Source organism: Lathyrus oleraceus, chromosome 1, assembly GCF_024323335.1.
Source record: "Lathyrus oleraceus cultivar Zhongwan6 chromosome 1, CAAS_Psat_ZW6_1.0, whole genome shotgun sequence".
In the NCBI taxonomy this organism is placed as follows: Eukaryota; Viridiplantae; Streptophyta; class Magnoliopsida; order Fabales; family Fabaceae; genus Lathyrus; species Lathyrus oleraceus.
Genome location: NC_066579.1, coordinates 117,615,488 through 117,628,408, shown reverse-complemented (window position 1 = coordinate 117,628,408; position 12,921 = coordinate 117,615,488). Strand labels below are relative to the sequence as shown.

The window sequence follows — 12,921 nt, the reverse complement described above, 5'->3', positions numbered from 1 at the left end:
TTGTTATACACTATCAGTGAAAAAAAATTTATACTGTCAATAGATCACAAGCATCCGTTTGGATTATTTTACATGTGATTATAGAAAAAATCAAACTTCTCTAAAAAATCAATGGTTGTGATTAATTGACAGTGTAAAATATCTTTACATTGTCAGTACATTTCAATTAAACTCTATATATAATAGACCTCTAATTAATTTAAATGAGATTAATTATTACACTGTCGATTCATCACCACCATCCGTCTCCATTACTTTATAGATTTTAAAATAAAAGTCAAATTTATTTCAATATCCAACGATCATGATTAATTGACGGTGTAAAATTCTTTTACAATATGATTGTACTTCAATTAAATTCAATTTAAATTTGATCAAATTAAAAAGATTTTAATTTTATGAATAACAAAAACATAATTTAATAAAAAAATCAAAAGAAGATTAGGATGACATTTATTAAATGAATAACTATAGAAAGTGGGGTTAGTTACTGTAAAAGTGGGTCCCACATGTCACCCCCTTCTCTACCGCCTTAATTACGGCCTTCATTTCCCTTTTTTTCTTTCATTTCTTCCCATTTTACTCTTCAATCTTTTCTCCGGCGACCTTCACCGGCGTCTCATCGGAAATTCTCACCGGAAAATTACATCTAACAAATATCCACAATTCACCATTCTCGCCATTGCTACTTCATCTTTTGTCAAGTAACAAACTTCACAATACCCTTTTTGTACTTCTTATTCACTTCAACAATGCCATTGAAAAGCTGTTAATTTTTTACCCTTTTGAAGGAATTTGAATAAAAATTATTACTTTCCTTCTGGGTCTTTTTCATTCTTCAACCTTATATGGATGCAAATTGAATGTAATGTATTGTTATTGTTTTTTGTCTTTTTGTTATATGAATCTTTAAATGATATCAATATGTTAGTGCTAAGAGTTCTGAAAATTCAATGATGTTTTTATGATTTTGAGGTACATTGATTATGTGAATTAACTCATAATATTGCCTTGTCTGGTGGAGTATAATTACATTAATTTTTTTGCGTATTATTGTAAAGTCAATGGTTGAAAGATCCTAACTTCAAGTATCATCAACATTTGTTTTTGTCTTGATTTTTTGTGAATTTGTTAAGTATCACAAAATTCAAGGCTTTGTGTTTTACATCTATTGATTGTTTTTCTTCTTTTTTTAAGGCTTTGATTGTTGAAGATTGAAGAAGAGTGAAGCTCAAGCTAGTAATTGGAATGTGAGAGAGTATTGAAGTTAGAAAAATCAATGATGTTTTTGAGGTTGGCAAAAGTAAGTGATGGAAAAAGTGATCATTGTGATAGTGAGGAGATGGAAATGGGGTTCAATGTTTTGAGTGGTGGTGAAGTTGTGAAGTCTAAGAGGTTTATTGTTAGGCCTAGGATCAAAGTGTGGATGGCGCGTGCTATTACCACTGTGATTCTTTGGACTAGTGTGGTTCAGTTGATTGCAATCGGAGAATTTTGGGGTCCGAGGTTGTTGAAGGGTATGCCTTATTGTTTCAATCAACAAGATGAATCTTTGGTTGTTGTAAAGGCTAGTGTTCCGGCTAAGGTTGTGCTTCCACCGAAAAGTAAGTTCTTGGTTTGTCATATGATAGTCGAAGTAATTGTAGACACTAAGATTGTGTCAGACAGACACACTTTCAATCTGAAGTATCAATGCTACACGTTTTAAGAATTTTAAGAATTCTGCTCATTACAAAAAGTAGCAGTTAGATTATCATTGATTATGTATTGTAGCTGCAGTGAATTGTGATCCATGATATTGTAGAAAATTCTTCTCATTAGGTTATCATCGATTATGAGCCTTGTATTATGGTCTTGGTCGCTCCGGATCCATGATACTGCATAAAATTGTGGTCAAATGCAGCTTATAAAACTTAAATCGCAATCATGTGGCGGTTGAGGAGACATAAAAACCATGATGTCTTGGTTTAAATCACAGTCGCAGACCTGTTTTTTTAAAACCCTCTGTGTGTTTGCCGATTATCGATGGCGGAAAGCTAAAAACCTGCCATATGGTGCCGTCATTTCCTCTATAAAGCGCCATGGCACTGCCATCCTTCACAAATTGGCCACAGCGGTTGTCTATAATCCACCACCGCGTAGCGATGGCTAATGTTGGACAACGTCATATTAATTGAAAAAACTTGAATGCTATTGCTATCAGCTGAATTTGATAATTTTTTTCATTAGGGATTTATAAGAACAATGGTTATCTTATGGTTTCTTGCAATGGAGGACTCAACCAAATGAGAGCAGCAGTGAGTTCCAAGTACTTCGCATTAATTACCTTTGCTGCAATCATTAGAATTATATCATCACACTAAGTTTGATTCTATTTTTCTCTCTCAAAATTTTGAATTCTCTGACAGATATGCGACATGGTTGCTATTGCAAGACATTTAAACGTCACTCTCATAGTTCCAGAGCTCGATAAATCGTCTTTCTGGGCTGATCCAAGGTTTGTTGCATCATAAGCATCTCCAATTATGGTTATCATCCTGATTTCTTAATTCTTAATTTGAATGTTCTCTTTTCTGTTACCTTGATATTGCAGCGAGTTCCAAGATATATTTGATGTAGATAATTTCATTGCATCCTTGAGAGATGAGGTTAGAATATTAAAGCAACTACCTCCTAGGCCTAAGAGAAGAGTTGAATTAGGATTGTCTTACTCTATGCCCCCAATTAGTTGGTCGGATATATCGTACTACGAAAAACAGGTCTTTAAATTAATATGGTTTCTTTTATTTATTAGTTTTTTTTCTTACGGGTTTGGATTGATTATGGTCACAAATTCACAATCCCTAAGCATTCACGTAATCAGCACATCGATGTCTGGTTACGTGAATGTGTGAGATTGTGATTGTAAACGATCGAAATCTGTTTTTTCTTGGGATACTTCAAGGAAACTAATTATCTTACTCATTTCTCTCAGATTCTTCCTCTGATACGTAAACACAAGGTTGTGCACCTAAATAGAACCGATGCTCGACTCGCAAACAACGGATTGCCTCTCGAGATTCAAAAGTTGAGATGCCGAGTAAATTTCAATGCGTTGAGGTTTACATCTCAGATAGAACAACTTGGTAGAAAGACGGTGAGTATTTTGAGAAAAAAGGGACCTTTCCTTGTACTTCATCTTAGATATGAGATGGATATGTTGGCCTTTTCTGGCTGCACTCATGGATGTGATAGCAACGAGGTCGAGGAACTCACAACAATGAGGTAATCTAAATCCTATGTTTATGCGTTAGAGAATCGGTTTTTGTCTACTCTTTATGATTTTGGAAAATTGTGTTTCTTAGATATGCTTATCCTTGGTGGAAGGAAAAAGTCATAAATTCCGAACTTAAGAGGAAAGACGGTTTATGTCCGCTGACGCCTGAGGAAACCGCTCTAATACTGAAAGCATTAGACATAGATCATAATATCCAAATTTATATTGCTGCCGGAGAAATATTTGGTGGAGAGAGAAGAATGGCACGTTTACAAGCTTCATACCCTAACTTGGTCGGTAGAAAGAAGCAAAATCATCTATCTATCTGTCTATCCGTCTGTTTATCTATTTATATACACGTGTATGATTGTAACTTTTATTTGATTCTACTATGACAGGTAAGGAAGGAAACTCTGCTCGAACCTTCGGATTTGATGTATTTCCAAAACCACTCATCGCAAATGGCTGCATTGGATTATCTTGTGTCTCTAGAGAGTGATATATTTGTTCCGACATATGATGGGAACATGGCTAAAGTTGTTGAAGGCCATAGAAGGTATTGTGTCTCTTTTTATAGCCCTTGAAGGTTTTAAAATTACATAAACATCCGCAAGTGCGACTTTTGTTAGTAATTTCATGACTAACGGAAAACACTTGAGGACCAAACAAACTAACGAACAACGCAATCAGAGATGTTTTTGTAATTTTGATACATTCAAAGACGCAATGACAACACTCGACACATTCAAGGACTATAATGATTGTTTACTCGATTAAAACCTTTTCTTTTTTACTTATACCATTTTCATTTTCTTCAGATTCTTAGGTTTCAAAAGGACTATACAACTGGATAGAAAGCATCTTGTGCCTCTCATAGATCTTTATACCAATAAGTCATTAAGTTGGGATGAGTTTTCCATTAAGGTGAAGAAATCTCATGCCAAGAGAATGGGAAACCCTAAAAGAAGAGTTGTAATTTCAAATAGACCCAAAGAAGAAGACTATTTTTATGCCAACCCTTATGAATGCTTGCCTCTTCAAGATGAACCATTGAGTACCACATGATCTTTATCTAAAGTCATGCCTCTGATTCCTTCATAGTCTTCTTTCAAGCTACTCTTCTCTATAATCACAAAAATTTTAATATGTTTTTTAGTCTCTCGATCCGATCACGCCCTCTTTTTAGCATAACTGTTTTGTTCGCGATCCATGAAAAGTATAAATTTTCACTTTTTGTCCTCGTTACTTTTAGTTTAGTCCGTGTAATATTTAGTTTATGCTGAATTAGTTCAAACTGTAATTGCTTTTCATCCTTAAAATATGACATAAGCGTCTTTTTATCTGGACTGGTTCAACATGGTTCAAATATTACACGGACTAATTTAAAACAACGACGACTAAAAAAATATATTATTTTTCCGAGTGATTCGCGAACGAAATATTTATAGAGGGACAAGTTATTGTTATGTAAAGAAATATCCAAAGTAGAGTTGTATCTTGTACATTGTAAGGAAAAGCAAAAGATAGAACACTTTTATAATAATCTTGTTTTTTTTTCCTTTCCCTAACTTCAAAATTGGTTCTTTACCAAATATTCATAGCTAATTCTCATATCATGTGGAAAATGAAAAAGAACAATAACTTTCTTGTGCATTAAGATATTGTATACTTGCATAATGTTTCATATCATTATTGTCTCTTATTATGCACATGGACCAAAATATATGAGGTGGTGTAGGTAAAGTCTCAAAAATATATGTAGTTGGAAGGTTAATGGAGGAGTAAGAGTCAACATTATAATATATAGTTTTTTGTATTGTTGTAGGAATAAAAGAAGTGTTACTTTTGTGGTTTAGGCATAATGGAACTAGATTGAACAACTTTAAAAAAAAAAGTTAATGGAGAGAAGTGGTGGTGAAGTGTACTATGTGCTAATTTTCTTTAATTTTTTTCCACTTATAAGTGTTGTGGGTGTTTGTTGACCTTTAAATATGGCCACTTATTTGTTTTGGGGGAGGTCATTTAGCACCTTTTCATCCCTATTTAGGGGTCTTAAAGAAATTATCATGATTCATGATCATCAATAGATTAGCAATTAAATTCTTAGAAATTCAATAATTTAAATATTTTTTTATTTTTTTCTTGACAGTTCTTAGCACATTTTTTTAGAAAAAAAATATTTTTTAATTTATTTAAAATAAGATTAGAAATATAGGTTGGTGTGTAAAATGAGATGTCCTAGTGCATTGTAGAAAGTGCCCTAGAAATGTTGATCTCAAATCCCCAAATTTATCACATTTAGAGGATTTAGAATTAGAATTTGGGTTAGTGATCCAATAAAACTTGGAATTGTGAAGAGCACAATTACCAACAACAGAAATACAACTACGTCATCTTCAATTATACATTATTTATTACTATCGGTGCATTATATATGCAATAGGTGTATCGGTTTTAAAATGATTGTTACTTTAAAATACAAATAAAATATCTTTTAAATACATTATCCGATTTATTTTTAGTTATAAAATTCTTTAAAAAAATAGTTAGTTCTTTAATATATTTTTTTTATAATTTATATTTATTACTTTTTTAATTATATTTTTTTAATAATATTATCAATTTATCTAGAAAAATAAAAACTTAATTTTTATATATCTATAAACTAAAGAATACTTCAATTAACCCTATGAATCGGTCCATATACCTAATTCAATTTTTATATACTTAATTCAATTTTTTTTTTAATTTAAAGTTATTAAAATGGACTAGTCCATATGAATCGGTCCGTCGGATCTGAAAAATTATAGGGTTTGAACCTTAAAATAAGAGCTCATATTTTTCACGGTTCTTTTAACCCTGTCCTAAAAAATTCATTATCCATTAGGACTAGTTCGTATAAATCGTGGGCATCCATAACTATAAATTTTTAAAAATTTATATTAATATTTATATTGTCTTACTCACAAATAACAAACTGATTTTTCTCATCTCACAAAATTTCATCTCTATTTTATTCAATCTTCTCTTATACATTAATATAATCAACTATTTCTTCGAATTATATTAGTTTCTCGTATGTTAAATATTTGAGTATTATTTTATACAATTTAGACATGTGTTGTATTTAAAAATATATTATAATATTTATAAAAGATAATATAGTACTTAAAAATGTATTTTGTTTAAAACGATATAATTTTTAATTTTATTTATAATTAAGATTACATAGTTTTATTTTAATTTATTTATTTAAAAAAGCTCGTTTATGACCGGGTAGCCCGAAGTTTATCTAGGGTTAGGCTCGGATAGTCATTTTCAAGTTCATATTACAATATGTTTTTTCTGACCCTGCCCTAAAAAGCTCAAGGCCTGCTAGGGCCGGTCCATTTAGGATCTGGTAGCTCATTTTAACAGTTTTATTTTTATCCAATCCGAATCAACCTAGTTAAACTCATTTGTCTTTGGTTCGGATAACGGATTTGAAATTTTAAATCCACGAATCCGTGAATCCAACCTATTGATATGTCACACTATTTTTATTTTATTTTATTTATAAATTATATAGCATAATTCTTACAATGCACATATATATTTTATGATAATTATAGTTTTTATTAATTGTAAAAGGCTAAATCTAAATAAAATTTGAGAGACTAAATTTCTTTATTTAAAGAGAAATATATTTTAACTTTTAAATTATACTTTACACTATTTCTATATTTTATTGACTTGATCTGAGTCGTAAAAGAGTTTTAGATATTAATCGATAAATTTTATTCAAATTAAATACTAAAATTTTATGTTTTTGTAAAATAAATATGTTAATTAAATTGATATTTTATTTAGAATTTAAAAATTATATTTACCACGAATCCAACTCATTGATGAACGAGTTGGTTTGGTTCGGGTTTAGTCTTATAAGTACAGGTTGAACACTTAATCCAAACCAAAGACTATTGATCGGGTCGGGTGTTGGATTTTATCAAGTTATACGTAACCCAACCCGCGAACACCCTTATTCGACAGTGTCGAAGTCTATATGAAGTTGTTGAAGAAGTTTACTTCGATAGAGTCTAAGAATGTGTATATTCAACAGGGTCGAATCAGTTAGAATTTGACAGAGTTTAACTTAGTGTTTTCGTGTTAAAGTTGAGTTAGTTATTTTGAGTTTACATGGAGTGCAAGTAATCTCATTATAAATTGAAGGAAACTCATCACCTTAAAAAAAATATACCTTTTAGTAGTACAATTTAGCGCAGTTGCATAGTGCAATACATTCTTCCTCTTTCTCCAAAAAAATTATTCTTTCAAAACTGAATTTATCTTTTCTTTTCATCTCTTCAAATCTGTATGTAAAGTAGAATCATCTTGCAACCAAGGTGTGATTGATTCACTCAAGTAAATGGTGAAGAACAATAGGTATGATCAATCAGAAAAATTGATTCTTATTCATCAAGATTGATTCAGACTATCTCTAAGATTGAGATTTAATTCCAATATCTGGTATCTTGAGCACTGGTTGCGATTCTTGGAAAGCATAAATAGTGATGTCTAATTTGAATGTGCATTTTCCATCAAATTGGTAAGAATTATGATAATTGGTGCAAGCAGATGAAGTTCGTTTTCCGTTATCAAGACATTTGGAATCTTGTAAACAATGGAGTAACACCAATTGGCGAGAATGTCACTAATGAACAAGAGGCTACACAAAAAAATTGAAGAAGAAAGATTATAAAGCTCTCTTTATAATCCATCAATGCGTTGATCCAGACAAATTTGAAAAGGTTAGAGATGTAGACTTATCAAAGAAAGCATTGAATATCCTAAAGAAATCTTTTGGAGGTGTTGAGAAGGAGAAAGAGGTGAGGTTACAAGTTCACAAAAGAATGTATGAATTGCTTCAGATGGAAGAAAATTAAAGTGTTATTGATTTCTTCACCAGAGTAACGAGACTGATGAATTAAATCAAGATGTTTGAAGAAGTGTTGACATCAAAATCAATAGTTGCAAAGATCTTGAGGTCATTACATCCAAAGTTCGATCATGTCGTAGTAGCCATAGAAGAATCGAAGGATTTGTCATGCATGACAAAAGAAGAGCTTCAATGGACGCTTGAATCTCATGAACAAAGAATGGTTGAAAGACGCACAAGCAAGACAAAGAGTGATATGGCTTTGCAGGCATAATCAGTTAAAGATAAGAAAGGCAAAGGAAAATGGAATGGAAACAAAGGTAAATAAGGATACAACAATTTGATTGGTAGAGGAATTTTCTAATTAGAGACAGTCTTCAAATCAAAGTAATCAAAGAGGTGATGTTGTAGGTAGAGGAAGAAATGGTGGAATAAAACCTGACCAAAGCCATATTCAATATTATAACTGTCAAAATTATGGAAATTATGCAAGTCAGTGTCGAGGAGGTAAGAAAGTAGATCAAGAAAGTGATGCAATACTTGCAAAATAAGAAGAATATGAAGTATTGTTGGTGGTCATAACAAAAGAAGAAGAAAGATCCAAAGATCAGTGGTATATCGACTCAGGCTGCTTATTACACATGACTGGAATAAGAGATTGGTTCATTAACATCAGTTCCTCAGTGAAGAATACGGTCAAATTTGCTAATGATAATACCCTAAGTGCATAAGGTATTGGGGATGTTATGATCACGAGAAAAGATTGAAAATAATCATTGATTTCCAATGTGTTGTACATATCTAACATGAAAAGTAATATGCTAAGTATAGGTCAGTTGATCGAGAAGAATTATAAAGTGGTGATCAAAGACAAGATGATGAGAGTACTAGACTCAAGTGACAAGTTAATCTTAAAGGCTGGCATGTCTCAGAACAGAACCTTCAGGATTGAACTTGATGTGTTGAAACACATGTGTCTGGCAAATACAACTAGCAGGGACGAATGGTTATGGCATTACAGACTTGGTAATCTGAATTTCAATGACATTAGCAACCTGAAGAGAAAGAATATGGTTTCAGAATTACCAGAAATTTGTGGAACCTTATTTTGCAGGTGATATACTTTTAACAAAGATATCAACTTTTGATGATGACAACTAAAGTAATATGATAAGTCAAACAATTAAATGAATAAAGATGCAAACTTTATCTTTAAGGGTTTGATAAACTTGACTATCTGATGATGGAAAACAAAGAATGCAACTAAAGCCTCATCTCAAGTCACTCAAGCATGTATCAACATAAAGAGAAGTATCCGACAAAGTCTTGGAGCAATGTTGTGATCTTCTAACTTAGTAACGGTGACCTTCTATTTTAGTAATGAGTGACCAATTTTAAAGCAAAAGGACTTTATTGTAAAACTGCAAGGCTAAAGCACATACACTACATAACTATATTTCAAAATGCTTTACCAAAATAAAATATTCTGAAAAAACATCTGAAAGTTGCGTCAAGTGAATTGGGAGCAGTAAAAATAGTTATAGGCAATTTTTTTACTTTTTTAATCGATTAGGATATTTGTCTAATCGATTAGAAATGAACAAACTTAAGGCCCAAGAAATTTTGAAGGCGCCATGATTCTGTGCAACAACTATATATCTTAAATTTCCTTTTTCAGAACTTACAAATAATTATTTATATCTTCTAATCGATTAAAATTAGGTTCTAATAGATTAGATTGTTACAAAATACTTCCACACGGTTTTGGCATTATCTTCAGTGCTCCTGACATGGGCCGTGTCAGGCTACTGTTGATAAATAAAATTTTCTATCACCTTCAGTGTTCCTGACACGGCCCGTGTTAGCTGACACGGGTGGCCGTGTCAGGCCACTGTTTTTCCACTTTTTTGGTCTGATTTTCACCCTCCTGACACGGCTTGTGTCAGCTGACACGGGTGGCCGTGTCAGGCTGCCCTTTTTGCCGTTTTTTGGCTTTTTCTCCTGTTCAACCGTCGGTACCTCTGGCCGCGTTGATTATCCTTTTGCATGACTTAGACATTTGTTGACGTGATGTTCCCTCCTTGTAGAGCTCTTGTGCAAACCTACAAACACACATAACTGATTAAATTTAAAATGCGTGGGTTGCCTCCCACGAAGCGCTTCGTTTAACGTCGCATGGCTCGACGGTTCTCCGTCTGCTTAAGTGAGACGGATTTTGTCTATTATACCACCCTCCTGGTCTTGTAGGTACGGTTTGACTCTCTACCCATTTACCTTGAACATGTCTCCGTTTGCGGGATTTCTTAGTTCAACGGCTCCATGCGGAAATACTTTTTGTATCACAAAGGGTCCCGACCATCTTGACCTTAGTTTCCTTGGGAATAGTTTCAACCTTGAATTAAATAATAAGACCAGTTGTCCTTACGGAAGTTCTTTCTTCTGAATGTGCCTGTCATGCCATGTTTTGGTTTGCTCTTTGTATATCTTGGCATTCTCATATGCTCGATTTCTGAATTCTTCCAGCTCTTGTAATTGGAGGATCCGAGATTTACCCGCTTTAGAAAGGTCATAGTTGAGGAATTTGGTAGCCCAGAATGCCATGTGCTCAAGTTCGAGTGGTAGATGACAAGTTTTACCAAAGACCAGTTGATACAGGGACATACATATTGGTGTTTTGAACAATGTTCGATATGTCCAGAGTGTATCATCTAGCTTGATTGACCAATCTTTTCGTGAGGCGCTAATGGTCTTTTCTAGGATTTGCTACCTCAACCTGTCCACTAGTCTGGGGGTGACACGGTGTGGCAATTATATGCTTGACATTGTATTTCCTCAGAAGGTTCTCCATCAGCTTGTTGAGGAAGTGGGTACCTTCGTCACTAATCAGTGCTCTTGGTACCCCAAACCGTGCAAAGATACAATTCTTGAGGAAATTTATTACCACTTTTGCGTCATTCGTGGGTAGTGTTACTGCTTCCACCCATTTTGACACATAGTCAACCGCGACCAGAATGTATTGCTTTCCAAAGGACGGTGGGAAGGGTCCCATAAAATCTATTCCCCACACATTGAATAGTTCTACCTCTAACATGGCATTCTGAGGCATCTGATTTCTCTTGGATATGTTTCCTGTTCTCTGACATCTGTCGCACTCTTTTACCACTTCTTTTGCATCTTTGAACGGTGCCAGTATAATCCAAACTGGAGGACTTTTGCTGCGGTTCTATCTCCGCTAAAATATCCTCCATATTTTGAGTTGTGACAGGCTTTTAGGATGTCCCTTTGCTCTTCCTCTGGAACACATCTCCTGACCAGGCCATCTAATCCCTTTTTGTAAAGGAATGGATCGTCCCACACATAAAACCTGCAATCATGCATAAACTTTTTTCTTCTGTTAGAGTCAAATTCATCAGGTATTAGTCCACCTACCACAAAGTTCGCGTAATCGGCGAACCATGGGATAAGCGTAACGGCTAGGATACGCTCGTCTGTGAACTCATCTCTGATGGGGTGTGTTTCTTATGTTTCTTGAATCAGAGTCATCCGAGACAAGTGATCAGCAACAGTGTTTTCACTACCTTTTTTGTCTCTGATTTCCAGGTCGAATTCTTGTAGTAGTAGGATCCATCGCAGCAACCTTGGCTTTGATTCCTGTTTGACAAAAAGATATTTTAGAGCAGCATGGTCAGTATACACAATTACCTTTGATCCCAACAGATAGGATCTGAACTTTTCAAACGTGTACACCACCGCCAGGAGTTGTTTTTCAGTGGTTGCATAGTTCATTTGAGCAGGGTTCAATACATGGCTTGCATAATAGATCACATGTAAGAGCTTCTCCTTGCGTTGCCCTAGTACTGCCCCTACTGCGTTATCACTAGCATCGCACATTATCTCAAAAGGAAGAGACCAATCGAGGGTAATAACTATTGGGGTTGACACAAGTTCCTTCTTCAAGGTTTCGAAGGCCTGCCTGCATTCCTTGTCGAATAAGAACGATGTATCCTTCACTAGTAGACTAGTGAGTGGTTTTGCGGTCTTGGAGAAATCTTTTATGAACCTGCGGTAGAAGCCCGCATGTCCTAAGAAGCTTCAGATGCCTTTTTCATTTACCGGAGGTGGTAAATTTGCTATTACCTCCACTTTTGCTATGTCCACTTTGATACCTTAGTTGGAGATCTTGTGTCCCAAGACTATTCCTTCACGTACCATGAAGTGACACTTTTCCCAATTCAGAATCAAATTTGTTTGCTGACGTCTTTCTAACACAAGTGATAAGTTAGTCAAACAATTATCAAATGAAGAACCGAATACTGAAAAGTCATCCATAAATACTTCCATATGCTTTTTGAGCATGTCAGCAAAGATTGATGTCATACACCTTTGAAAAGTGGTCAGTGCGTTGCACAACCAAAATGGCATTCTTCTATAAGCAAAAATACCATAGGGGCATGTGAATGCAGTCTTCTCTTGATCTTCAGGGGCAACAAGAATCTGGTTGTACCCCGAGTAACCATTTGGGAAACAATAGTAATCATGTCCGACAAACCTTTCCAGCATTTGATCAATGAATGGTAGCGGGAAGTGATCCTTCCTTGTTGCTACGTTTAGTCTTCTGTAGTCTATGCACACTCTCCAACTTGTAACTGTTCGGGTTGGAATCAACTCATTCTTCTCATTTTTTATCACTGTAGTACCCCCCTTTTTTTGGTACCACATGGACTGGACTCACCCAAGAACTATCGGATAT

At 34.3% G+C, this 12,921-nt stretch overlaps 1 protein-coding gene across 1 annotated transcript; it reads left to right on the top strand.

Annotated features, from left to right (window-relative positions):
• The first annotated feature begins 536 nt into the window (after nucleotides 1-536).
• LOC127120907 (rhamnogalacturonan I rhamnosyltransferase 1) lies at nucleotides 537-4,815 on the top strand. Its single transcript, XM_051051507.1, has 9 exons — nucleotides 537-704; nucleotides 1,198-1,604; nucleotides 2,230-2,297; nucleotides 2,409-2,497; nucleotides 2,594-2,759; nucleotides 2,975-3,264; nucleotides 3,345-3,549; nucleotides 3,655-3,812; nucleotides 4,075-4,815. Exons 2-9 carry the CDS (start codon nucleotides 1,280-1,282, stop codon nucleotides 4,319-4,321), a joined length of 1,548 nt encoding a protein of 515 aa, XP_050907464.1. The 5' UTR covers nucleotides 537-704; nucleotides 1,198-1,279; the 3' UTR covers nucleotides 4,322-4,815.
• Nucleotides 4,816-12,921: the final 8,106 nt, after the last annotated feature.